Below are 25130 nucleotides of genomic sequence, written 5' to 3' on the forward strand. Positions count from 1 at the left end.
CACCAAAGGCATTGTGGTGAGGCTATCACCCCCATGCGCCACAAGCGCTGCGACGTATAGTATGCCCTATGAAGATATTTCAATTTTATCATGCACAAGTGTGAGGAAACAGCTGCCTCACATGGTGACCGCAATGCTTTTGCCCAATCATCCTCATCTAAGGCCAAGGTATTCTTCTCCCAGGACCGTTTTATAGCGTCCAATGTATGCAGGCTGTTAATTGTCAATGGGTGATATATCCTGGTATATCTTGTGAGATCCCATATCTCCCTGCAGGAGCTTGCACTCAAAGGGGGTGAAATCAGGTAAAGTCACCAATTCTTAACATAAGGCAATATGGCATGTTGCAGCAGCAGATATTTTCGAAAGTGGGATCGGTGCAAATGATACTCACTCTACAGGTCCTGAAAGACTTTAAGTGGGTCCCATTCATTACGTCTCCTAACAATGTAACCCATAGCATGTCCCATTTCCCAAAGCCCTCTAATTGAGCCACCTGCAGATGCATCATCCCATGCCACAAATGTGTCATTCCTGTAAGGGTGCCCCACAGTCCCATTCGCCTGTGAGCATCACGCCAAAGTCTGAGCACTACCTGTGTTGCCTGAGGCAATGTAGTGATCCTCTGGTTACTGTATACCCAGCAAAGTAGGGAGGTTCCACCCATCGCCCATTTTTCGGTTGCATAGGCAGGGTCATCATGAAGACCGCTCCATCATTCATTAATAATTAACAGGTGAGACGCTACATAGTACGAGTACAGATGTGTTGTGGCTATTCCACCCTTATATGTAGATAAGAAGCACAAGGCTAAGAATGTACAAGGTGTCACAGAAATCTCGATACTTTGGAGTTTAATTGGTGGAGCCATTTGTGCGGGATCCTGAATGGGAAATTCTGAAGTCTAAATAGCAGCCTGGGAAGGGAACCATCTTAAAAATCACGGACCCACCCCATAAGGAACAGGGGAAGAAGCAACCACATTTTGACCTCTTCTTGGGTTCTGCTCAGCATTGGTTCTGTATTCTTCCCCCATGCTAATAAGTACACCTCCAGGTATTTAAGACCCTTATCTTCTACCCGAATGCGTGGTGCCCAATTAATGGGACCTTCATATCCATTGAGGGGCAGGATAGAGGAGTTACATAAATGTATAAATAGGCCGGATATCCCCCCCCAAAAAAAAATGTCCAAGGTTGGGTTCCCTAAGGAGGTAGTATCAGACAGAGGGTCAAACATCATGTCTCCATACTTAAAACACATGTGGCAGGGGTGTGGAGTGTCTTATAAGTTCACTACATCATACCATACAGAAACCAATGGGTTGGTTCAAAGACTTAACTAGACCCTAAAAGGCATGATTGGAGGCCTCCCTGAAAAACTCAGAAGGAGATGAGATGTCTTACTTTCATGTCTGCTTTTTGCCTACAGGGAAATGCCACAAAAGAGAGTAGGATTCTCTCTGTTTGAGCTTTTGTTTGGGCATCCTGTTAGGGGACCACTGAGTCTTGTGAGGGAAGGCTGGGAGAAACCTCTCAAATATCTGGGTACCTTTGATTTGACATCTGGGTACTGACAGATTGGCATGACCACAGGAACAAAAGAGAGGTCTGCATTTTCCACTCCAAGTGGGCATTAACAGTTTAATGTTATGCCTTTTGTATTGAAGAATGCTCCTGCCACCTTCCAAAGGTTGGTGAGCCAAGACCTTGCTGGGCTGGAATCGTTTAGTGTAGCTTATTTGGATGATATAGCTGTCCACAGCTCCACCTGGCAGGATCACCTGATCCACCTAGGGGAAGTCCTTGAGGCTCTCCAAAAGGCAGGCCTCACTATCAAGGTCAGTAAGTACCAGATAGGGCAAGGTAAAGTTGGTTACTTGGGCCACCTGATAAGTGGAGTCTAACCCTTCCCTCCCAAGATCTATACCATTCTGGCTTGGGAAGCTCTCACAACCCAGACTCAGAACCGGGCATTCCTTGGGCTTGACTGGGTACTACAGGAGACTTGTGAAGGATTATGGAACCATAGTGCCCCCCCTCACAGAATTGACCTCCAAGAAAATGGCCAAAAAGGTTCACTGGATAATGAGTTGTCAAAGGGCCTGAAGAATGCTATGTGCTCTGCTCCAGACTAATTCAGACAGTTTATTGTCCAAACAGATGCCTCAGAACTGGGGTTAGGAGTGGTCCTAGCACAGAAAAATTACGAGGGACATGACACGTCAGTTGCTTTTATATGCAGACTACTCCCTCAGGAACAAAAATGGAGTGCCATAGAGAGGGAAGACTTTGCTGTGCTCGGGGCCTTTAAGAAGCTGAGGCCATACCTGTTTTGCTCTTACTTCACTGTTCAAACAGACCACAGGCCTATCAGATGATTGCAACACATGACATGTGAAACCCCCAAGCTGCTTATGTGATCTAATTCCCTACGGGGACTTGACTTTCAAGTGGAACACAGACCTGGGACTGCCTAGGCCAAAGCGGATGGCCTTTCCAGGTTCTTCCACTTAGATGATGAAGAATTACTAGGGAAAGAGTAGCCTCATCCTCTTTCATTTGGGGAGATAGTGTAGCAAAGTGCCTCTTTTGACATGGTTTGCCACCACGTTTTGCTTGGTATATGTTTTGGTTTCAAAGTTGTTAGTGCTCAGGGCCCCTGCTGACCAGATTTACTGGGACGGATCACTCTCACAAAACTGTTGTGATGCAATGGCCCAATTGAAAACACCTTTAGGTGCCCCTATAAATCCCTAGTAAATGGTACTAAGGACAGGGCATGAGGTGCAAAGGGGAGGCCCTGAGGGCATCAGCAGAGGTTGTGCCACCCTCAAGGGCCATGCATCCAAGTGCACCCAGCCCTGCCATTGCAGGCTGAATGTCCTGGTGCAATCCTAAATTGTGAAACTGACACGGCACACAGCCTGTGTGCCCTGTCCGCTACACACTGTATGCAATATAGGTAAGTTACCCCCCTGGCAGGCCTTCCAGACCTAAGGCAGGTTGCACTATATTGCATGTGGGGGCATGGATGCATAAGAAATATGCCCCTACTGTGTCCCTGCCAAACCTGGGATGTAGTAAGTGAACAGAGCAGCCATTTTATATGCATGTGCTCGATCCTGGTCAGCATGAATTTCATAGCTACATGATGGCCACTCTGCACCCTCGGATGTTTGGTATCAAACAACTCAGAATGATAAATCCAAACTGGTACCACTATTGGATTTTTTGCAAACTATACCCAGGGGTCACCTTATAGATGTCCCCTGCAAAAGCTAGCTACCCTGGCATGGTTGCTGGCCAGTCACAACCTGTCTGCCACAACCAGACAGGATTCTGGAACCCTGGGATGAGAGTCTGTGCTGTCAAGGTCCAGAGAACAAAGCCATTCCTGGACAGACGTGATACACCTCCTCTCCCAGGAATGTGCACAGCCCTGCCTAAGAGCTTCTAAAGGGTCTACTGCCCTTGACACTCACCTCCCAGCCAGGCTGCTGGCAGCAGATGGCTGCCCCCATTGCAAACACCCACTTTTGGTGAGAGCAACAGTGGGAAGATACACAAAGGACAGGAGGAGTGGCCACCCCTAGCTTGCACACCCTCCCAAGGTGTTGCTTGGAGGTGACCCCTCCATTTCATTTTCTTCCATCTTGCATTGACCCATTGGTCACTATGAAGTATTTCCCGAAATGCCCACTAAATGCAGTTTAATGGGAAACCCCTGAACCTGCAGATCAGATCCCAAGGACACAAGACGACCACAAACAAAGAAGACCCAAGACTTGAGAACTGCATTCCTGCTGCACAAATAAAAAGGTGCCAAACCCTGCCTACTGCATCCAGGCCTCGACAATCGCTTCTAAGGGGTTGCTCGGACTTTGGATAGACTCTAAAAGTCCCCAGAGGACCTCCACTCTTCTGAAAATCACCAAAGATCTCCCTTCTGAGTGAAGGCATCAGTTTTCTTCAGCAAAGACCCCAAGGCCAGTTCACTGGCCGGCTGCTGCCCAGGAAACCGGACGAAGCAGCTGGACTAAATTTCACCTAATGGACCATGAGGACAAATCCTGCAAGAGTGCCAAGTTTGGTGGCACTGTAACCTCCAGTAGCTGAACTGAGCTATATCCCAGGGTACTGGTGACTACATGTTGGACACCAAGAAGAAAAGTCCACTCCAGGCAGGATCAGGAGGTAGCCCTAGTCAAGGGACTCCAGAAACCACCAGAACCACCCCCAGAGTGGCTCTGCTGTCCTGCAAGTGAACCTCAAAGTGACATACCTCCTACTTCCAAGGACACCTTTGCACACAGCTCACAGCTCATCTATCTGCTCTGCACCCAGCCTCCCTGAGCCCTGCACCGGAGAACCAGCTGTGCTCTAAGTGTCCCCAGCTCCTTACAACCTCTACACTCCAAGGGGACCCACCGGACTCACCTTGAAGTACACCTGTGCATTGCTTTTCCAAGTGGTCCTCCGCAGTGGTCCTGCACCAGCTCGAAGGACTTTTCAGCACCTCTTCTTGCCAAAATTGGGAACCGCCCAAACTCCTGCAGCCGGCCCCAGGACTTCACAACGATCTTGACCTATATGCAAAAGGAGACATTGCTAAACGTATTGCCTGATTTTATATGTATTTTTAATGTTGCCTCCCATTGATTCATATGGTGCATATTTACCCACAATAAGAAGGCATTTTCTGAAGTTTGAAAAATCATTACTTAAAAAGTACTTACCTCAATGTGATGATCTTGGTCTTAAAAGTTTTATAAAAATCTGAAGTATTTTTGTAAATTGGTCTCAAGTTATTCCTTTGAGTGTGAATGCTTTACACTTCTCCAAGATTGGCCTAACTGCTCAACCAAGCTACCATAAAAAAGAACACTAGGTGGTCTAGTTGTAAACCAATGAGTGGTTGCCCCGACTCTCTGCACAGCGTGCTCAGCTTTGCACGCTGCTTAGAGAGCCAGTCTCCTACACTGCGGTAGAAGGCTTGCAACTCACATTTGTTTCAGGGCAGACATTGTAATCTTTGTGGCTTGTTCTTGGTGGATGGACACTTGAGTCTTCTACTGCAGAGTCAGCATTGAAGATCTCCTCTGTGGTTCATCTTGGCTTTGGAAAGTATTTTGTCTGTGATTATGCCCTTTGAAATGCTACCAGAGGATTGCAGGTGACCATGCTAACTCTGGCACCACCAGCCCCAGCACAGTTTGGTCATTGCCCAGGAGTTGATACCTGATGAGATTGTCACTGACCCCAATATATTTAGATCATTGCCTTGAAGACAATGCATGATGAACTTGCCTATCACCCCACCATCAGACTTCATGGTGACAAAAGCCTGCTGGATTTTGTTATGAAAATATATCTACATAACCTATATCTTTTTTTTTTTTTAACAAGGATGGCGCAAAAGTACCCATCTTGCTCTCCCTATTTTATGGTGGCCCCAGAGGCCTGGTAGACAATAACCCTACTGCTGTCAATGAGCATATTCTGCATACTTTGTGAACATTTCTCAGCACCTAAGAAAGGATCTTATGGTTGTTTGCCCATTGTTATTTGGAGACCATGACCTTCTCCCTGGGCATCCTGTCAGGTTCCTGGTCAACATCAGCCGCCAGGTTAGTGTTATGGAATGCCTAGGTTTATCACTGAACATTTATACCTCATACTTGGGAACTTGTCCCTTCATTTCCAGATACTGTCCACTTTTGTGCCCAGCATGGGACCAGAATCCTTTAGAGTCACAAGCCTGGGGCAACCACATGGGGCTATCCCCTTGTTCTTTGATGCTTACATGCTTAAAGCCTTGTTAAGGGTTCAGGAAGACTGTTTGGATAAGGCTGTGTACCAGACTGTCCCTTCTGCTTCACCTGGTTTGCAAGCCACGGATACTGTTCTGAACAATCTGTGTTACAAGTATTGATGTAACTTTGGACTGCAAGCCTCCATAAAATACCAGCTAAAAGTATTTTAGCAACCCACCAAATGTTTCCACTTTCTTGTCATTTCTACTCATTCACTAAACACATGGTTAAATAGTACCATACATCTGTGACTCACGTTTCATGTGACTTACCCTGAGTGGTCTTGAACATGACTTGGTACTAGATAAGGGTTGGACCAAACTACCTACTTAAATCCTCTTTCATCTGTTCATAGTTTTAATAATCAACCAAACCAAGCCCCGTAACTACTTGCATACTCTTGTGTGACACATGGTTGTCTTTTTAGTGTGATCTGAGAAGCCACACACAAAAGCTCCTACGATTCCATACCAAGATTTCCTTGCCAATAGAGTACATTTCAATTTGGTCCTTTGGAATGTGGGGTTGAGGAGAGAAAGGATGCATATGGGTAGGAGCAGGCACAGCAGTTGCAGGAGTGGTGAGATTTTTAGGGTTTCTAGATTTAAATGCTCTACCTTTAGTGCTACATTTTCTTCTCTCTGTAAAAATCGAAACTTCCTTCTGTCTCTCCGCTAGCCTAGCCACCTCCTACATTGACGTTCATTTAATCTACTCCTCATGGAATTACAGGACTAAAGCGGAGTTTCTGAATTCAGACTGTAGTGGGACCAGGGTCGGGTCTGTCTCACAAGGGGGGTGCCCTGCCAGAAAAAAAGATTTTAGCAACACAAGCTTGTTTCCAGATTATTTTAACTGTGCGAATTTGCAATTTGCAGTGCCTCAGCACGCATTCCTCTCCTCTTGATTTCCCTAGTTAAAGCACTTGGATTAATTTTTACTGTAGGAAATAGTTATATGACAGCTTAATGAGAAAGACTGTTGGCAAAAATCAACAAAAACTGTACAATGAAAAATCGAATAGAATGTAATTCATAAATTCTCATGTAGCGCACACACACACACGTTGTCAACTGAATGAAGGATTTCTGAATTCATAGTCCTACCTTCTCCAAAATGCTGTTCGTCTCAATATTCCTTGACACACAAGTCTCAGAGAAACTCTGTTTAGTGCCTGGTAAATTTGGCATAAGCAGCGGGCAATTATCCAGTGAAATGCCTGTTACCGGCACTGGTGCCAGGCAGTTTTCTCCTACTGCCAGTTCTCCAGTGATATCTACAGCCATCGATTAGGGTAAAACCAGCATTTTGTTAATTATCTGTCTCTGCTCATCATTGTCTTTTATCAGTGGTTTCGTGCTGTTTGATGAATCTCGTGTTGTTCAGTTTTGTTTTCTTTTTGCAGTGGCATATTTTGCATTATGTAACGCATCAGTTATCTAGAGGATCAAACTCATTTAGCTTTTTTGGTCGCTTGTATGCCTAATGTTTTTTTTTCCTATATAATTTTGCTGTTCTTTTTAGCTTTACCACGGGGGGAAGTCACCTTTGTTACTTATTTTATTTTAGGGATCTTTACCCCAGATCAGCAGCTATGGTTCTTGGAGTTTTACAAGAAACTTTGCCGACTGGGTTTGCAAGAGGAAGAAAATGGTCACTCTGAAAATTCAGTTCAAGCGATAGAAATGGAAAAGAAGTATTTGTCTGTGAGGAAGAACTGTGCTTTCAACTTTCCAGTGAGTTACTATTAAAAGTTGATAAATATATTACACACAGGTTGTGTGGAAGAAATGCATTGTAATGACAGGTGAAATGCACGAATTTAAAAGTACATATTATAGCATTCTCAACGTTTCCTGCAGTTTAATTGGAACCTATTAAAGGAGCAAATGTGTGTTTAAATTTACTCATCTGTCAGAAAGTGGGATATTCATTTGAAAGGGAGGACCTTTACCAATTTATAGACACACCCTAGTTAGGTCCGAACACAAGTCTCAGAGAAACTCAGCTCAGCCCCTGTTAAATCTGTATATCCAGCAAGTAATTACCCAGTGAAATGCCTGTTAGATTCAAGTACTGACAACAATTTAAATGTGCAGAACACAGCACGATTAAATTCCCAAACCATATAGAAAATGATAGAGAAATGTAATAAGCATAAACAAACAAAATCATTATATCAGAAAAGGGAAACTGGAGATTAGAATTTTTGAAATTTTGAGGCAAACAAGAATCATAGAAATAGCAACACATCAGTCCAAAGAAACAGTTTGCATTGCGACCTAGATGTGTTTTCGGGTTGATAGCGATGGAGCAGAAGACCAATACACCAAGTGGTTTTACCTCTGACTTACCCTTTTTTGTGGAAGGTGAAGCCGGAGAATGTCTCTCAAAGTCATGTATGTCTTTGTTGAACTAAGGCAGAAGCCAATGCTTTTGGTACCCTAAGCTCCCAGCAGCATACAGCTATATTTCATAGTCTTGCAGTTTGAGCTTTTAACTTCAGAATTGAGGACCAATTTATAATTTGGCGGAAGGAGTAATCTCCGTTGGCCTGAGGGGCGATTTAGCATTTGCCGTGCCAAAACTACTATGCCTGCCAAATCTGGAAATGACTGCCAAAGCACTGGGAGGAACCATCATCACAGCAGTTACTGTCAATCTTTTTTTAAAGTTTGCTGCATGCTCCCTCAACATGAGACAGAGCCCTGCACCAAACTGTTTTCTTACTCCCAGTGCCATCGGAAGGGTTTAATCATGGCAGAGAAGGAGTAGTCTCCACCAGGATTAAACCTAAGGTCCATATGGATCTACATTTGATGGCCAGACCAATATCTTGGCAGTATAGATTTTCCATCGCTGTTGCAATGGATTATTTATATTGCCAAGGTATAATTTGCCTCATAGCCACTTTTTTGGTTCTCAAAAATCTCTAGCTGGTCTAAGACTAGAAATTGTAGCCAGGCAGTTTCCTCAAACCTAAGGTCCATCCGGATCTACATTTGATGGCCGGACCAATATCTTGGCAGTATAGATCTTCCATATCGGTTGCAATAGATTATCTATCTTGCCAAGATATGATTTGGCTCATAGTCACTTTTTTGGTTCTCAAAAATCTCCAGCTGGCCTTAGACTAGAAATTGTAGCAAGGCAGTTTCCTCAAGGCCATCTACCTTTTCCGAAAGGTTTTGCTGAACCAGTTTCCAGCACAGCATACCGCTGTTTTTTTCACCTGCCATGGGTGTGAGCTCACTGGGGAGCCTCTACACCTTTTAATGGTCCTCTGGTAGTGGAACAAATAACTAAGATCCTGAGGGCAGACTTCAAGGCATCAGGTCACTGTCCAGCCTGGGCTCCTGCAAAGTATACAGAGTATAGTCCTTTTGAATGAGCTAGGCCCTTGTGGAGTTCAGAATTCTACTACTTTCAGTATTACTGGCACAGCAAAATGAAGGTTCATCTATCCGAACATTGGAGAGCTCCAGTCCCTGGGCGTCAGGCAGAAGACAGGAGTCATAAGTCTTTTTGTTTCAGCAGGTCCTTTTTCTTAGGGTGCAACATTTCCAGGTCAAGGAATGTTCCGAGGAGGTGGTGGTGAGGTTAGGTGCCAGTCGTATCTTGTTCACTGTCAAGAGATTGGATAATTTTTCCAACCAAGTCCAGTCTATTGTCTCAGCCTATGCCCACCTCCTTTTCCAGCATATTCTGTTTGCTTTACGGTACAAACTCCCAGAAGGTCCAAATCTAAGATGGCTGAACCCTTTTCACACCGTTAGGATGTCTCACTCGTTCTTAAACCTCTTCTTTATTTTGATGAGGTTTTGTCCCCTCTGCTAGGGTCCAAACTGATTCTTCCTCCTACTGATTGATGTCAAAAGGCCTTGCACGGCTCGCAGAGTGAAACTGACCAGCCGCACATGGCATCTCAAAGCCAAAGGAGGAGGTCCTAACTTTGGTCTTTGTTCTTCCAACTGTTTCTGTATAATCTCAGATCACTAATCGCTGCTTTGTGGTCAGTTGTTGGTTTAACTCTGCCTTCCTGGAACCAGAGCTAGGGCTTGGTTAGCTGGAGAGCAGGGCTATTAAGTCCTGCTAGGTCTATGTGTTGGCCTCTAGAGATGACATAAGTGGCAAAACGGCATCTAAGCTAATGCTTGGCTGAGGCAGCACAAAGTACATTTTTATGGTTTTACTTTTCCACTAAAGCTAGCTAAAAATTGATGTCACCATTAAATCAGATTTTGAAAATGAAAGGGGAAATAACTATTGCAAACACTTTTCCAATCATGGATACAAACAAAATAGTAATACTAATTAATCTAGGCCTGTTTTTGGCTACTGCAGCCGAAAACTACACAGTGAAGACAGCTTTTAGGGCTTCCATCACTGTGAGGGCACCTATTTCAAATATTTAGAGTGTCACTTTTTTATATATTTGTTTCCCTGCCTGTGGGCTTATAGGGAACACTTTAATGGTGACTTGGTAATAAATTTAAATAAGTTTCCCTAGATGGCAGAGGCACTTTTCCTTTCCGTGTGTGACTGCAGTGGATTTAAATTGCAGCCCATCTAGAACACTGGAATCCAAATATGGCATTTAACTTCCCTGCCTATGCCAATTACTATGGCCTTGGAGGAAATATGAAACACATTTTGCCACTACCATTTTAGGGCTAGAGTAGACAAATTGTGGTATCGAATAGCTCTGTCACAGGGTCCTAATAAGACCCAAAACTGAGTTCAAGAAATAGTCAAATAATCTAGTGTGACTTTGCAGAAAGGTTTGATTTCCTCCACATTACTATAAGAGCTCTAGTGGAACGTGTGACACAAAAATACAATTTTACTGATAGGCTTCTTTTAAAGTAGTCTGAGATTAACAGGCTGATAAAGAGTCTCATAGATTTCGGCTGTGTAAGGTAACTTTGGTTACTGCATATATAGAAAATGTACTGAGTCTGTTAAAATGTTCCCCCATTTGTGCTGTGACCCTATAATTTTCTGCAGTTAAATTTCAACACATCGAATATGCTGAAATTTAACAGGGGAAAATGCTTGCTAAATATCTGTATACATTGGCAGGATTTGTGCGGAAAGCTTCCAAATTCACATGTAATTCCCCATTTTGGAGGGATTACCTCAGAATTGGTGGTCCTTAATGCAGACTATACATTTTGAACCCTCTGAGTACTGGAAATTACAGAGCACAATAAATAGTGATCTCCTAATTCAGAATCTCGTAATCACCCCCAGGAGTCATTCCTTTCACTGGAAAATAGCTGACATTTTACATGAGAACCATAAATATTGTAATCATATTCATAAATTGAGCATCTCTGACTGTGCTGAACTAACTCAAAATGTGCACAATAATAATGAGTGATTTTTTTATATATTTTTTTTACGTAAAAATGTACCAATATCTGGAGTCATGCACCTGGTTGTTTGCCTTAGAATTACACTTCCTATCTATGTATCTTGTGTGTAGGAAGTTGGCTCTGTATGTGCTATTTCAAAGTAAGGAATAGCATGCACAGAGTCCAGGGGTTCCCCTTAGAGGTAAAATAGTGGTAAAAAGAGATAATACTAATGCTCTATTTTGTGGTAGTGTGGTCGAGCAGTAGGCTTATCCAAGGAGTAGTGTTAAGCATTTGTTGTACATACACATAGACAATAAATGAAGTACACACACTCAGAGACAAATCCAGCCAATAGGTTTTGTTATAGAAAAATATCTTTTCTTAGTTTATTTCAAGAACCACAGGTTAAAATTTTACATGTAATATCTCATTTGAAAGGTATTGCAGGTAAGTACTCTAGGAACTTTGAATCATTACTTTAGCATGTATACTTTTTACATAAAACACAATAAGCTGTTTTAAAAGTGGACACAGTGCAATTTTCACAGTTCCTGGGGGAGGTAAGTTATTGTTAATTTTCACAGGTAAGTAAGTCACTTACAGGTTTCAGTTTTTGGTCCAAGGTAGCCCACCGTTGGGGGTTCAGAGCAACCCCAAAGTTATCACACCAGCAGCTCAGGGCCGGTCAGGTGCAAAGGTCAAAGAGGTGCCCAAAACACATAGGCTTCAATGGAGAGAAGGGGGTGCCCCGGTTCCAGTCTGCCAGCAGGTAAGTACCCGCGTCTTCGGAGGGCAGACCAGGGGGGTTTTGTAGGGCACCGGGGGGGACACAAGTCAGCACAGAAAGTGCACCCTCAGCAGCGCGGGGGCGGCTGGGTGCTGTGTGCAAACACGCGTCGGGTTTTCAATGGAAGTCAATGAGAGATCAAGGGATCTCTTCAGCGTTGCAGGCAGGCAAGGGGGGGCTCCTCGGGGTAGCCACCACCTGGGCAAGGGAGAGGGCCTCCTGGGGGTCACTCCTGCACAGAAGTTCCGTTTCTTTAGGGGCTGGGGGCTGCGGGTGCAGGGTCTTTTCCAGCCGTCGGGAAATGGAGTTCAGACAGTCGCGGTCAGGGGGAGCCTGGGGATTCCCTCTGCAGGCGTCGCTGTGGGGGCTCAGGGGGGACAACTTTGGTTACTCACAGTCGTAGAGTCGCCGGAGGGTCCTCCCTGAGTTGGTTGTTCTCCACCAGTCGAGTCGGGGTCGCCGGGTGCAGTGTTGCAAGTCTCACGCTTCTTGCGGGGAGTTGAAGGGGTCTTTAAATCTGCTCCTTGTAACAAAGTTGCAGTTCTTTTGGAGCAGTGCCGCTGTCCTCGGGAGTTTCTTGTCTTTTTCGAAGCAGGGCAGTCCTCAGAGGATTCAGAGGTCGCTGGTCCCTTGGAAAGCGTCGCTGGAGCAGGTTTCTTTGGAAGGCAGGAGACAGGCCGGTAAGTCTGGGGCCAAGGCAGTTGGTGTCTTCTGGTCTTCCTCTGCAGGGGTTTTTCAGCTTAGCAGTCCTTCTTCTTGTAGTTGCAGGAATCTAAGTCTTTAGGTTCAGGGAAGCCCTTAAATACTAAATTTAAGGGCGTGTTTAGGTCTGGGGGGTTAGTAGCCAATGGCTACTAGCCCTGAGGGTGGGTACACCCTCTTTGTGCCTTCTCCCAAGGGGAGGGGGTCACATCCCTAATCCTATTGGGGGAATCCTCCATCTGCAAGATGGAGGATTTCTAAAAGTTAGAGTCACCTCAGCTCAGGACACCTTAGGGGCTGTCCTGACTGGCCAGTGACTCCTCCTTGTTATTCTCATTATTTTCTCCGGCCTTGCCGCCAAAAGTGGGGGCCGGGGCCGGAGGGGGCGGGCAACTCCACTAGCTGGAGTGTCCTGCGGTGCTGTGACAAAGGGGTGAGCCTTTGAGGCTCACCGCCAGGTGTTACAGCTCCTGCCTGGGGGAGGTGTTAGCATCTCCACCCAGTGCAGGCTTTGTTACTGGCCTCAGAGTGACAAAGGCACTCTCCCCATGGGGCCAGCAACATGTCTCTAGTGTGGCAGGCTGCTGGAACCAGTCAGCCTACACAGATAGTCGGTTAAGTTTCAGGGGGCACCTCTAAGGTGCCCTCTGTGGTGTATTTTACAATAAAATGTACACTGGCATCAGTGTGCATTTATTGTGCTGAGAAGTTTGATACCAAACTTCCCAGTTTTCAGTGTAGCCATTATGGTGCTGTGGAGTTTGTGTTTGACAGACTCCCAGACCATATACTCTTATGGCTACCCTGCACTTACAATGTCTAAGGTTTTGTTTAGACACTGTAGGGGCACAGTGCTCATGCACTGGTGCCCTCACCTATGGTATAGTGCACCCTGCCTTAGGGCTGTAAGGCCTGCTAGAGGGGTGTCTTACCTATACTGCATAGGCAGTGAGAGGCTGGCATGGCACCCGGAGGGGAGTGCCATGTCGACTTACTCAGTTTGTTCTCACTAGCACACACAAGCTGGTAAGCAGTGTGTCTGTGCTGAGTGAGGGGTCTCTAGGGTGGCATAATACATGCTGCAGCCCTTAGAGACCTTCCCTGGCATCAGGGCCCTTGGTACCAGAGGTACCAGTTACAAGGGACTTATCTGGAGGCCAGGGTGTGCCAATTGTGGAATCAAAAGTACAGGTTAGGGAAAGAACACTGGTGCTGGGGCCTGGTTAGCAGGCCTCAGCACACTTTCAATTCAAAACATAGCATCAGCAAAGGCAAAAAGTCAGGGGGTAACCATGCCAAGGAGGCATTTCCTTACATTGTGTAATTGAAATTCACGTTCCGTTCAGCCACTCTTTAAATGCCTCAGGGAATAGCTGTCTTTGTGCTTTGACAACCAATGTAACAATTTGTACACCCAACCATAGACATCAATTATCTGTTCAGTGTTAATGGATTGTTGTCTAAGGGCTCATTTAATATTTGACAGATAAGGTTAACTCCATAAGTGCTATGGAGTAAATTACTCCATTGCCCTAAAAGAGTCCTCACCGGCCAAATTTAGAAATCACCACTAAGCCGTTAGTAATTTCTAAGACACTAAACAAATACAGGAGCAACCCAGAATGTCCACGTGAACCTAGGTATAATTATCACAAAACACATATCGACGTGAAACTCATTAACAATCAATTTAAATATTATAGCAGAAATATCTTGCTACTGGTTAACTCATGCAAAACTTTCTTAAATGAAGACGAAAATCATCTGTCTAGAATCTTTTAAAAAACTTGACTGAATCCAGTACCAACACATGTGTGAAAAAGGTGTTTTTAATGCTTTGGAAGCTGCATCAGCATATAATGGTGAATCATTTTTATAATCATACTTTAGGAAAATAACCAAAGAGTAATAGTTGAAACAAGTGATCCCCAAGTGAGAAAAGAGACACCACACCATAAAGCCATAAAGAAATCGCTTATAGTTCTGTGATCTTTGAAGTATATCACAAAGACAGACTCTTATTAAGTTATGAAGTATGCTTGTCAATAAATTGATAATTCAAAACATAGTCGAAGAGGTCTTGTCTGATTAATCTGGTGACGGCGTTTCAACCCTCATGCTGGATTCTAGGGTATCGTCAGGACAAAAAATGACCTGAGCTGGATGTTGAATATTGGTATCTGGAAAAAAGGGGGATCAATTCAGTGAAAAAGCTTATATTAAAATTAGTATTTGTGGGAGCAAGTTATATTAAGGCATAACTCACCACTGTCAAGGTTGTATCCAGACTTAAGAATTAAGAAAATACAGCGTTCCTCACTGTGGGAAGATGCTGCCAGTTTACCCATCTCTTATATTAAGGTGAGAAAAGCACCATTCTGGGTCAGACATTGGTGAGTTATGCCTTAAAATGACTTGCTCCCACAAATACTAATTTTAATATAAGCTTTTTGTGTGCCAGTTTGTTAGCTGGTTTGGTCCCACACTCCCTTTCAATGCTGATACTGCTTGGCCTGTCAGCTATCTTCAATGTAGTTTACTATTACATTTTACTGGAGTGACTGAAAACAGTTACTGCTATCCTGAGAAATGTTTAGTTTCTGTCAGTTATGTATTTTACAAAGTAAACAAGAGACATTTTTGTCCACATAATTTCTAGCATGATGCAGGTGTTTTATTGAAGGAGCTAATGATATGGGCACTGGATAAAAACATAGTTCCACAAAAGCAAACTGGATTTGCAGGTGGATCAGGGACAACAAATATTTTAGAAGTTTCTCTAGTAATAGACAAGGCAAAATCGAATCATAAATCACTATACTTCTGGTACATTGGGTTTAAATCAGCATTTGATAGTGTCCAGCGCCCCCTACTCTGGGTGAAACTAATTACGGCATTACTCTCACTCTATTAACAGAAATATAACTTTTATACTCACATTCATGGGTAAGAGTGAAAATAAGTGATGGCCACACCCTTTCAAAAAAGATTTCTACTCAACAAGGATTAAAGCAAGGGCGTGTCTTGGCCCCCTACCTATGTAATCAGTTCTTTACTGTTTTATCACAAGCCCTTGATACAGTAAACACGCATTCACCTGAGTTAGCAGGCAAACAACTCTCAAACCTGCTGTATGCAGAGGATGTAATGTTGATTAATCAAACACAAGTTGACCTTCATGTCTTGTTGATGAACTAGCAAGATAAGCAAAGGTGAAATCCTTCATTGTCAATTATTTAAAAAAAAACAAGACACTGGTTGTTAGATATAGAAAAAGCGGCACTCACTTAGACTATCAAAATTGCCAACAGCTAGATCATATGAGCGACTACATATCGTGATGTCCTCTTTGATGACAAAGGCACCTTCCTACCACACAAGCAGGATTTACAGCAAAAGACTAAGACCCTAATTATCGCTTTTCAAACCATTAAGGGATCGTTGGGTGGCCCGTGCTTAGAACCATTGCTAAAACTTGTCACTGGAAAACTAGCTCCAGCCGTACCATACAGCAGTGAAGCTCTTCATGGACAGGACTCAAGAGTTTTTGATACCATTATCTCAAGTACTCATGGACACATTTTTAACCTGCCGCCTAGTGCCTTCCCTGTTCAAATTCATTAGGAGTTTGGAATAACCAAATAAGAAATAGTATGAAAGGGTGTGTACCCGAAAACGTGGCAGAAATTGAAAATGTCAGGTGTCAATATCTTATGGATAGAACAGTTAAATTATCAAAAAGCCCTGGCCAGGTTATACTTAGAGTCTGCTGCTACTGAATTGGTGGCGGGTTAAATCTCACGAATGCACCTGTCTTGGACTACCATAAATATTAAAACTCTGTGAACTATATTGTTGCCCAATATCTATGGCTATACCTGTGCACAAATCAAGGCACCTGCCACCACACGGGCAATCCTGAAAGGATTAAGTGCAAAAAGATATGGATAGTGCACCACTGTGCAAAGTCAGTAAAGTCCAGTAACACAACGTTGTCTTTTAAAAATCTTCATTTTTTATTATTGCTTTTTCTTGAACTCTTCAGGGCCCATAACATAAGGGATCAGCCATGTCCGTACTTTCTGTTAACATTGATATTTCCTTATCTGTGACAAAACCTTCCCAAGAGGCTTTATTAAAACGTGCAGTACCACTGATAGACCGAACAATAGGCTTATTTCAGCACTTCCTCCTTATCAGGGCATTGTTTTTCAAGCAATAAACTTGAAATCTTCATACTACTTTTGGGAGATAGCCAAACTCGACCTACATCATTGCCAACTGCAGTTTAATTTTGGTTGCATTACATATCTCTGAGAACAGAAATCAACAAGCCAAATTTGGTCATCATGAATAAAATCTAATGAATAAACACAGTCTAGGATTCACGCTGTTCACAATCACAGGTTCAATTAATTGAGTACCAGAGAGTGTTTATATTGGGTCAAATTATATTGGGCCACCAACACTTATCGATTTCAGAAACAGGCTGGTAAACACATATGAAAGGAAGAGACATAAAAATTGCAGCAATTAGTCAACATCTTCTTCTGTGCAGAATCTCTGAAAAGTGCATCCTGCCTTCATGACATTTATTTAATGTTGTGTTGCTCTGTTGGTGTGATAATAAAAGGGGCAGGAGGACCATCTTTCAGTGTTTACTAGTGAAGTTGGGGAGGTCTGGAATGTTATAGGTGAGGAAGCTGGTGATGTGCTCCTACACTTGCTGGGGGAGGATATGCTTTGCAGTGGCAGTGGCAGTGAAGCATGGGCTGGTTAGTGAGATGTTGAGTAGAGTGAACAGTCCTTACTGGGAGGGACTAGAAAAGTAGGGAATCCACTGGCTTTTATATGCTGAGTTACTCTGTGGTCTGCAAGTGCAGCTCCATGACTGAAAAGGTATAGATAGCACAACAGTGAATATGGTGCATAAATACTATACTCCGTATAAGACAAATGTTGAACTTACGCTGCTTGTTGCAGATTGATTGATGAAGTTTCTTTATGCTGGAAGGGAAAAGCTTAGTGTTTCTTATGGAATGTTTTCTCCATAGGGCAGAGATTTCTTCTACAAGAGGTTGTAAAACCTATTCACCTCTTAAGTGATAACATATGAGCTCTTTCTCTCCCCCAAGCTCCCTGCAGAAATTTCTTCAAAAGCCAATATGTTTGCTTTCAGGGTCTGTTGGCTTTGTTTGAGGACCTTATTGGCCAAGATGCAAGTTACATAAATGACCATGGAACTTCACTGTTTGGTAGTTCTGTTGGTACCGTATTTAAAACATCGCATTTTCAAAACCTTCCTGTGTTTTACTCTATGTATCACATCACAAAATATTGACTAGCAGCATCTGGATTTCTACTCCGACCATTCTATCCTTTGCCTGTTTCGAAGTAGGGAGGTGCCAGTGCTTCTTCAGGTTGATATAATGTGTGCAAAAATATCAACTGTATATATTCAGCCAGCACCATTACAGGACCTTGTTTTCTTTCTATATCCCAATGGGAGAAATAGCCTGAGCTTAAAATATAAGGAACCTAGAGGCCGATTTAAAGCTGGGAAATTGGCCCATCCTCCAGTAGGGCAATAGAGTTAATTACTCCATCGCCCAGGTGGAGGTGCTGACGGGTAAATTTTTAAATGCCCATCGGCCCAGCAGACAATTCAAGCATTGATAGGAACTGCCATCATGGCTGTTCCTCCCAATGAATTGAAACATTGCCTGACAACTTCATCAAATATGATAATGACATTAGTCCATACTTTTGAACATTAGTCGATATGTTAGTCTATACCAGACAGATTCTTAAGATACAGAACTAATCCCTTACTAGAAGCTGGGGGCTCCCTCAGGTCATCAGTCTTTCTCCATGTGGTAATTGTAAGTTTGCCAGTTCACCAAGTAAACCACATTTTTAGATCTTGGCAGCGTCCCCAGCGGACGGGATTGTATTCACAGCCCTGGAGTGATGGGAAAATATGCAAGTCCAGGGTTTGACTGTCCTTGTCTGCCAAAGGTAGGTGTGACCTCATCTAGTAGCCACAATGCCACCCACAGTGGAACATCTAAGGAGATAGTGCCCTCCAGAAGGAGCCCCCAAGAGGAAAAACTCTGAAGAGAAAAAACCTCTCATGGAGATTGGAGGCTCCCGGGAGGCTGATGAGGACTGGTACTGATGGTAGAAAACCAGTACTGCAGCAAGGCTCAGAAGGTGCAATAAGACTAGTAGAAATTCCAGAACCAGGAGAACAGAAAGGTTCAGAAGGGAAGCTACAGGGGCAAGAATCATCAGCAGGAGCGATTATACACCAGCAGGAGTCAAGAGACTCCAGCAGGAGTGAAGATACACCAGCAGGATTGAAGGCACACCAGCAGGAGCGAGGAGTGTTGCAACACAAAATATTCTCTTCAAGATACTGCCTTTTCCATTTCAGAAAGTGAATACATTCTTCCAAATGAAACCGTGGCACCAGGTTTGATGGGAGTAGAGAAGTCAAATTCATGGTAAAGGGGTAAGTTGACTTCCTTAGGTTTCTGAAATATATTTGCACACTTCTCATAATGAACTGGAACTCCCTGTATGACACTACTGGTACAACCTTCAGTTTCCTTGGTCTTAGAAATTTCCTTAGAAGTCCAGTAGTGTTTGGTGATGTAACAACATTGATGACAAAATTGGGAAGAGAAGGATATGGTTCTAGTCTCTCCATTGATGTACTGATTGTGTCTGATCAGCCAAGGAAGTCCTAAGATCATATTTTGGTTGGGAGGGGTAGTAAAGTCAAAATATAGGATCTCTTGATGTTTCCCAAAGTTCAACCTTAAAGGAATGGTTTTATCTTTAACCAGCACAGAGGACAATGGTGTTCCATCTACTGTATGGGCATGTTCACGGACTTGGGTATTTGCCTTTCTTATGCCTGTTTTTCGTCAAGGTACATCCCACTTGCCCCCCACTGTCTAATAGGGCCAACTCCTTTTCATTCTGTCCATTAGAACATTCCAGAAGCATGGCCCAGGGGAACATGTGCATTACCAGTTATCCAAGGGATCCGGACTTTCCCCTTCCTTTTCCATCTTATGGAGGACGGGATCTGGCTTTTCCCATAACTTTCTGTGGACAGGTGGGTCAGTTGCCGATTAGATGATCAGAAGGGCCACAGTAAATACTTAATCATTCCTTTCTTCTATATTCCCATTCTGCGTCAGCTAAGGCTCTGTGAGCTAGCCCAATTTGCACAGGCTCCTCTCCTGTAGATGAAGGATTCTCGAGAACTGAAGTGTCAATCTTTCAAGCACTAAGATGAGTAATTCCTGGGGTTTGCTTAACTTGAGATCAGCGCTTTTCATACCTACGTTCATTTAGTCATTTTCACTGGACAGGGCCAGACCCATTAATGCTACCATTGTTTCTGCACAGGGTGAATGTGCCAGTTCATGTTTTATTTCCTCATGAGGGCCCCGTGAAAGAGAATACCCAGAGTCTGTTCCAGCTGTGTGGTCTCAGCTGATAACTGGCGGAAGTGACTGATGTATTGCAGAACATCTTGACTACCCTGCTGAATGTCGCAATGAGCTTCTTCGGCTGAAGTCCCTAAACTAGGTCTGTGTAGTCAGAAAGGCTTGCATATTCTGCAGCTACTAAAGGGGCCACCCATGCTAATGCTGGGCCTCATAGGGCACTGTTCAGGTAGATCAAGTACCCTAATTTTGCTCTATTAAGAGTAAAATGGCCTGGACGAAAGTCGAGGAATACTGTCAGAGAGTCTAGAAATGATTTTAATTTGTTTGTATCTTCAGAAAAATGAAGGGTTGCTGGAGAAATGGAGAACATGTCATATGCTCTGACAGTAAGTGTTTACATAGGGCCAAGTTTTCATTTTGCCGTTGCTGCACTTCTTGAGCACATTGTTAAACTGTCTGAACCAAAGTTTGTGCAGGATCCACTGGCCCAGCCTAAGGTAATTCTTTTGAAGTTTCATGCTTTCTGTGGTCCGAGCTGGAAATTGGGCAGTGCAATCTGTCAGGTTCCTCAGTGGTGAGAAAATCTGCGAGTCGAGGTATTGACTGTCCTTGTCTGCCAAAGGTAGGGGCAATCCATTCTGGTAGCCTCGATGCTGCAGACAATGATACGTTTATGCAGATAGTGCCCTCCAGAAGTAGCCCCAAGATGAAAACCCAGAAGGGAAAAACATGGAGATCAGAGACCCCCAATAGGCTGATTAGTACTGCCACTTATGGTACAAGACCAGGACTGCAGCAAGGCTCAGAAGGTGCAGATAACACTAGTGAAAATACCAGAACCAGGAGAATAGAAAGCTTCAGAGGGGAAGCAATAGGGGCAGGAATCACAAGCAGGAGCAAGGAGACACCAGCAGGAGCCAAGGTACATCAGTAGGAGTGAAGACACACCAGCAGGAGTGATGAGTATCACAACATAAAGGAGAAAGACAGTTCTGCTCCTTATATACCCAAAAACAGGAAGTAACATAGAGGAAGAAGTGAAGCCACCGTGAGGGATTAGGAAATGCTGGCAAGAATATATGAAAGAATCTCCATCAAGGATTTGTTAAGTTAATAACCTCCCTCAGGAATTCTGGGAAGAAGAAACTACAGAGAGTACAATTATTGGCCCCATGGAGGAACACCTCTAGCCCAGCTAACAAGTGAAGCAAAGAATGGCCCTCTACAGCCCCCTGCAGACTTCCCAGTCTGCGGTTAAATGTCTAGGGAGGCAGTGGAGTGAGCCTTCCGTCATGACTACCCATCCAACTCACCCATGTGTCCGCCGATCCCTACAGGGAATCCAGACTGCGCTAAGGACCAACCCGTCTGGGTCTAAATCAGACGCATCCAGGACACTAAACACCTATAAGGACTGAGCAAGTCTAGGCTTACCCTTGCCTTTGGTCACACAATACTGCATCCACTGCACTGTTCCTGCCAAGGGTCCAGTGCCTCTGCATTCACACAAAAGGTCTGAAACCTGTCCCCTGGGTCGCCGGTTGTCCCCCTCCGGAGAATGCACATCCCAGTACCCTCGCTCAACTGAGTCACACAAGCCTCTTTAATAAGCTGCTGACCCTCACCCACAGTAATTACTCTACGGTGTATGCTGCCACCACACCCTCTTGGGATGACTATGTCCCCTAAGGGGACCCCTGCCCAATCATGTAGTGCTTCTGTAGGAGGCTGGCCTGGTTTGTAGTGGGTACCTTGGGTACTTACACCTTATACTAGGTCCTTTTATCCCTTATTAGTGAAATGTAGTAGCTTAGCAGCTTAGGCTGATAGAGGTAGCTGTAACAGAGTAGCTTAGGCTGAACTAGGAGACATGCAAATCATCTGCAATACCACTATAGTTACACAGTACTTATACACAATAAAAGACAATACTCAGTGTTACCAAAAATAAAGGTGCTTTATTTTAGTGACATAAGGCCAAAAATAGCTTAGAGGCAATACTCCTTCTGGAGGTAAGTATTATACACAATATATACATTAGACACCAAAATAAGGTAAGTAAATAGTCATAGGATAGTGCAAACAATAGAAAATACCATTGAATGCAATAGGATGAAATAGGTCTAGGGCCAACACAAACCATATACTAAGAAAGTGGAATGTGAATCATGAATTCCCCCCTAGACAAGTGTAGTGCATAGAGAATTGCTTGGAGAGTAAGAAAACCACAAAAGTGAGTAAAATACCCCAACCCAGAGCACAGGAAAGTAGGAGTGAAGTACTGCAAGTTTCCTTAGGACACACTACAAGTCATGATTAGAGTTATTGCAAGAACCAAGCAAGACTGCAAGCAACAAATGGTGGATTCCTGGACCTGAAGACCTGTGAAGAGAGGAGACAAAGTCCAGAGGTCGTAGAAGATTCCAGGAAAGACAGGAGCCTCCTAGAAGATGGTGCAAAAGAGTATTCTCCGGTTGGAAGAAGTCTGCAGAAGAGCACCAAAGAAGATGGCTGCGGGTTCTGCATGATGTAAAGGATGTCCACGTGGAGATGTTGGATGCAGGTGAGCTGCAGCGCTGGATTCGTCCAACAAGCCTTGGTTCAAGCAATGTCACGGAGTGCGTCAAAATGGCGTTGCTTGGATGCAGGAGGGACCTGGGGGCCTAACTTGGACTGAGGAGGCAGATGACCAGGCAGCACCCACAGAGGTCCCAGGACACCGGGACAAAGAAGGTGCAAATTGCGGTTGCTGCAGCACTACAAAAGAAGGTCCCACGCTGCTGGAGGACAACTCAGCGAGTTGAGCATCGCAGGATAGAGTGCTGGGGACCAGGGCCAGGCTGTGCACGAAGGATTCTTGCAGATAGTGCACAGAGGTGTAGGAGGTGAAGATGCTGCGGTTCACAGGGGTACTGTGTCAAATGGGGAAGGCAAGCTCTCACTGCCTCCAAATTTGGACAGCTGGACCTTAGTACAGTCTGTGTCGAAGGGTTCCAAGGAGCACGCTCGTCACCAGGAGAGGAGTCCAAGAGAACCGGTCGTCATTTTAGAAGGTACCTCCTGGAGCAGGGAAGTGACTCTGTCACTTCACAGGAGATTTCTTCGGTCCTTCTGGTGTAGGGTGAAGACAGGGAGTCCCCAGAGCATGCACACCGTGTAAACTGTTGCAGTTGCTGGCTGGAGCTGAAGTTGCAGAGTCGAAGTAGCCCCTCTGGATACTTTGTTGCAGTTACAGCGCTTCTTGGAGCAGTCTGAGGTTGATCCGAAGGCAGAGGATGGAGCAGTGGTTGCAGAGGAAACTTGCAAGCAGAATCTGAAGAGAAATCCACAGGAGAGACCCTAAATAGCCCTGAAAAGGGAGATTGGCTACCTAACCAGGTATGCACCTATCAGGAGGGGTCTCTGACGTCACCTGCTGGCACTGGCCACTCAGAGGCCTCCAGAGTGTCCCCACACCTTGGAAAACAAGATGGCTGAAGTCTGGGACACACTGGAGGAGCTCTGGTCACCACCCCTGGGGTCACTCCACTTTCCTTTGTCCAGTTTCTCACCAGAGCAGGGTCTGGGGGTCATTGAACAGGTGTAGACTGGCTTATGCAAGGAGGGCACCATCTGTGCCCTTCAAAGCATTTCCAGCGGGTCTGGGAGGCTACCCCTCCCAAGCTTGTAACACCTATTTCCAAAGGGAGAGGGTGTAACACCCTCCTCCCAAGGGAAATGCTTTGTTCTGCCTTCCTGGGACTGAGCTGCTCAGACCCCAGGAGGGCAGAACCCTGTCTGTGAGGTGGCAGCAGTTGTAGCTGCAGTGCAAGCCTCAGAGAGCTGGTTTGGCAGTACTGGGAGTCCATGGTGGAGCCCCCCAGGATGCCTTGAATTGGCTCCCCTATACCAGATTTTGAATGGGGGGACAATTCCATGATCTTAGACACCTTACATGGCCATATTCGGAGTTAGCATTGTGAAGCTACACATAGGTACTGACCTATATGTAGTGCACGCATGTAATGGGGTCCCAACACTCACGAAGTCTGGGGATTAGGCCCTGGACAGCATGGGGGCACATTTTCTAGTGCAAGAGTGCTCTCACACTTAGTAACTTTGTAGCTATCCTTCAGTAAATGAAGGTTAGACATATAGGTGACTTATGAGTTACTTAAGTGCAGTGAAAATGGCTGTGCACTATTTCACACAGGCTGCGGTGTGATCCTGTGAAAGGGTTTGTTCGAGATCCTTCTGGGTGGCAAAAGAAATGCTGCAGCCCATAAGGATCTCCTGGAACGCCAATGCCCTGAGTACCTAGGTACCACATACTAGGGACTTATAAGGGGGGTCCAGTGTGCCAATTGGAATTGGTAAATTAAGTCACTAAACTATAGAGACTAATTTGGAAGCAGAGAGAGCATAAGCACTGAGGTTCTGGTTAGCAGAGCCTCAGTGACACAGTTAACCGCTACTGACAACACAGACATTAGGCCACAAACTATGAGCAGGATCGCAGTGAGACAGGCAAAAACATACTGACATACAGGTAAAAATGGGGGTAACACGCCAAGAAAGATGGTACTTTACTACAGCTTCCAGATAAGAGTCACCACCAGGCAGTTCCCACCACTGGAACCCCTCACCTGTGGACTCCCTTCAGCCCCACCTTGTCAACAGAAGCGCCACAGGACACTGATTGGAAAATGCCTGACTCAGGCCTGCTGGAGCCAATTCCCAGTTCCCGTGCCACAATCAGGAAGGCCAACCAGGACCCCAAAGCTCCCAAGTGAAAGATTCAACAGGTCACCTTGAGGGGCCACACTCCCTCCTTTTACCACACTCAGCATAGGGCATGCTACATCCTATTTAGTCCTTGCCTGTTGAACAAGGACTTTGAGGGGCCACAGGGCATCCACCCCAGTTCTGGTTCACCAGTAATGCACCAGGCAGGATCCTGCATAGGGCAGCGCTTCCTTCACACTTTCCCATGCCAAGGATTGTACCTACCAACCAAACCA

General features: G+C 44.7%; 1 protein-coding gene across 2 annotated transcripts in view; it reads left to right on the forward strand.

The window, feature by feature from the left end:
• Window positions 1-25130, forward strand: part of PPP4R4 (protein phosphatase 4 regulatory subunit 4) — a 1510494-nt gene that overhangs the window by 852697 nt on the left and 632667 nt on the right. For both annotated transcript variants that reach the window (XM_069208239.1, XM_069208238.1), the window contains one exon: window positions 7385-7551. In XM_069208239.1, coding sequence (XP_069064340.1) covers window positions 7385-7551 — 167 coding nt within the window. The remainder of the gene's footprint in view (window positions 1-7384; window positions 7552-25130) is intronic.

The sequence above is a fragment of the Pleurodeles waltl genome, chromosome 9, assembly GCF_031143425.1.
Source record: "Pleurodeles waltl isolate 20211129_DDA chromosome 9, aPleWal1.hap1.20221129, whole genome shotgun sequence".
Classification (NCBI taxonomy): domain Eukaryota; kingdom Metazoa; phylum Chordata; class Amphibia; order Caudata; family Salamandridae; genus Pleurodeles; species Pleurodeles waltl.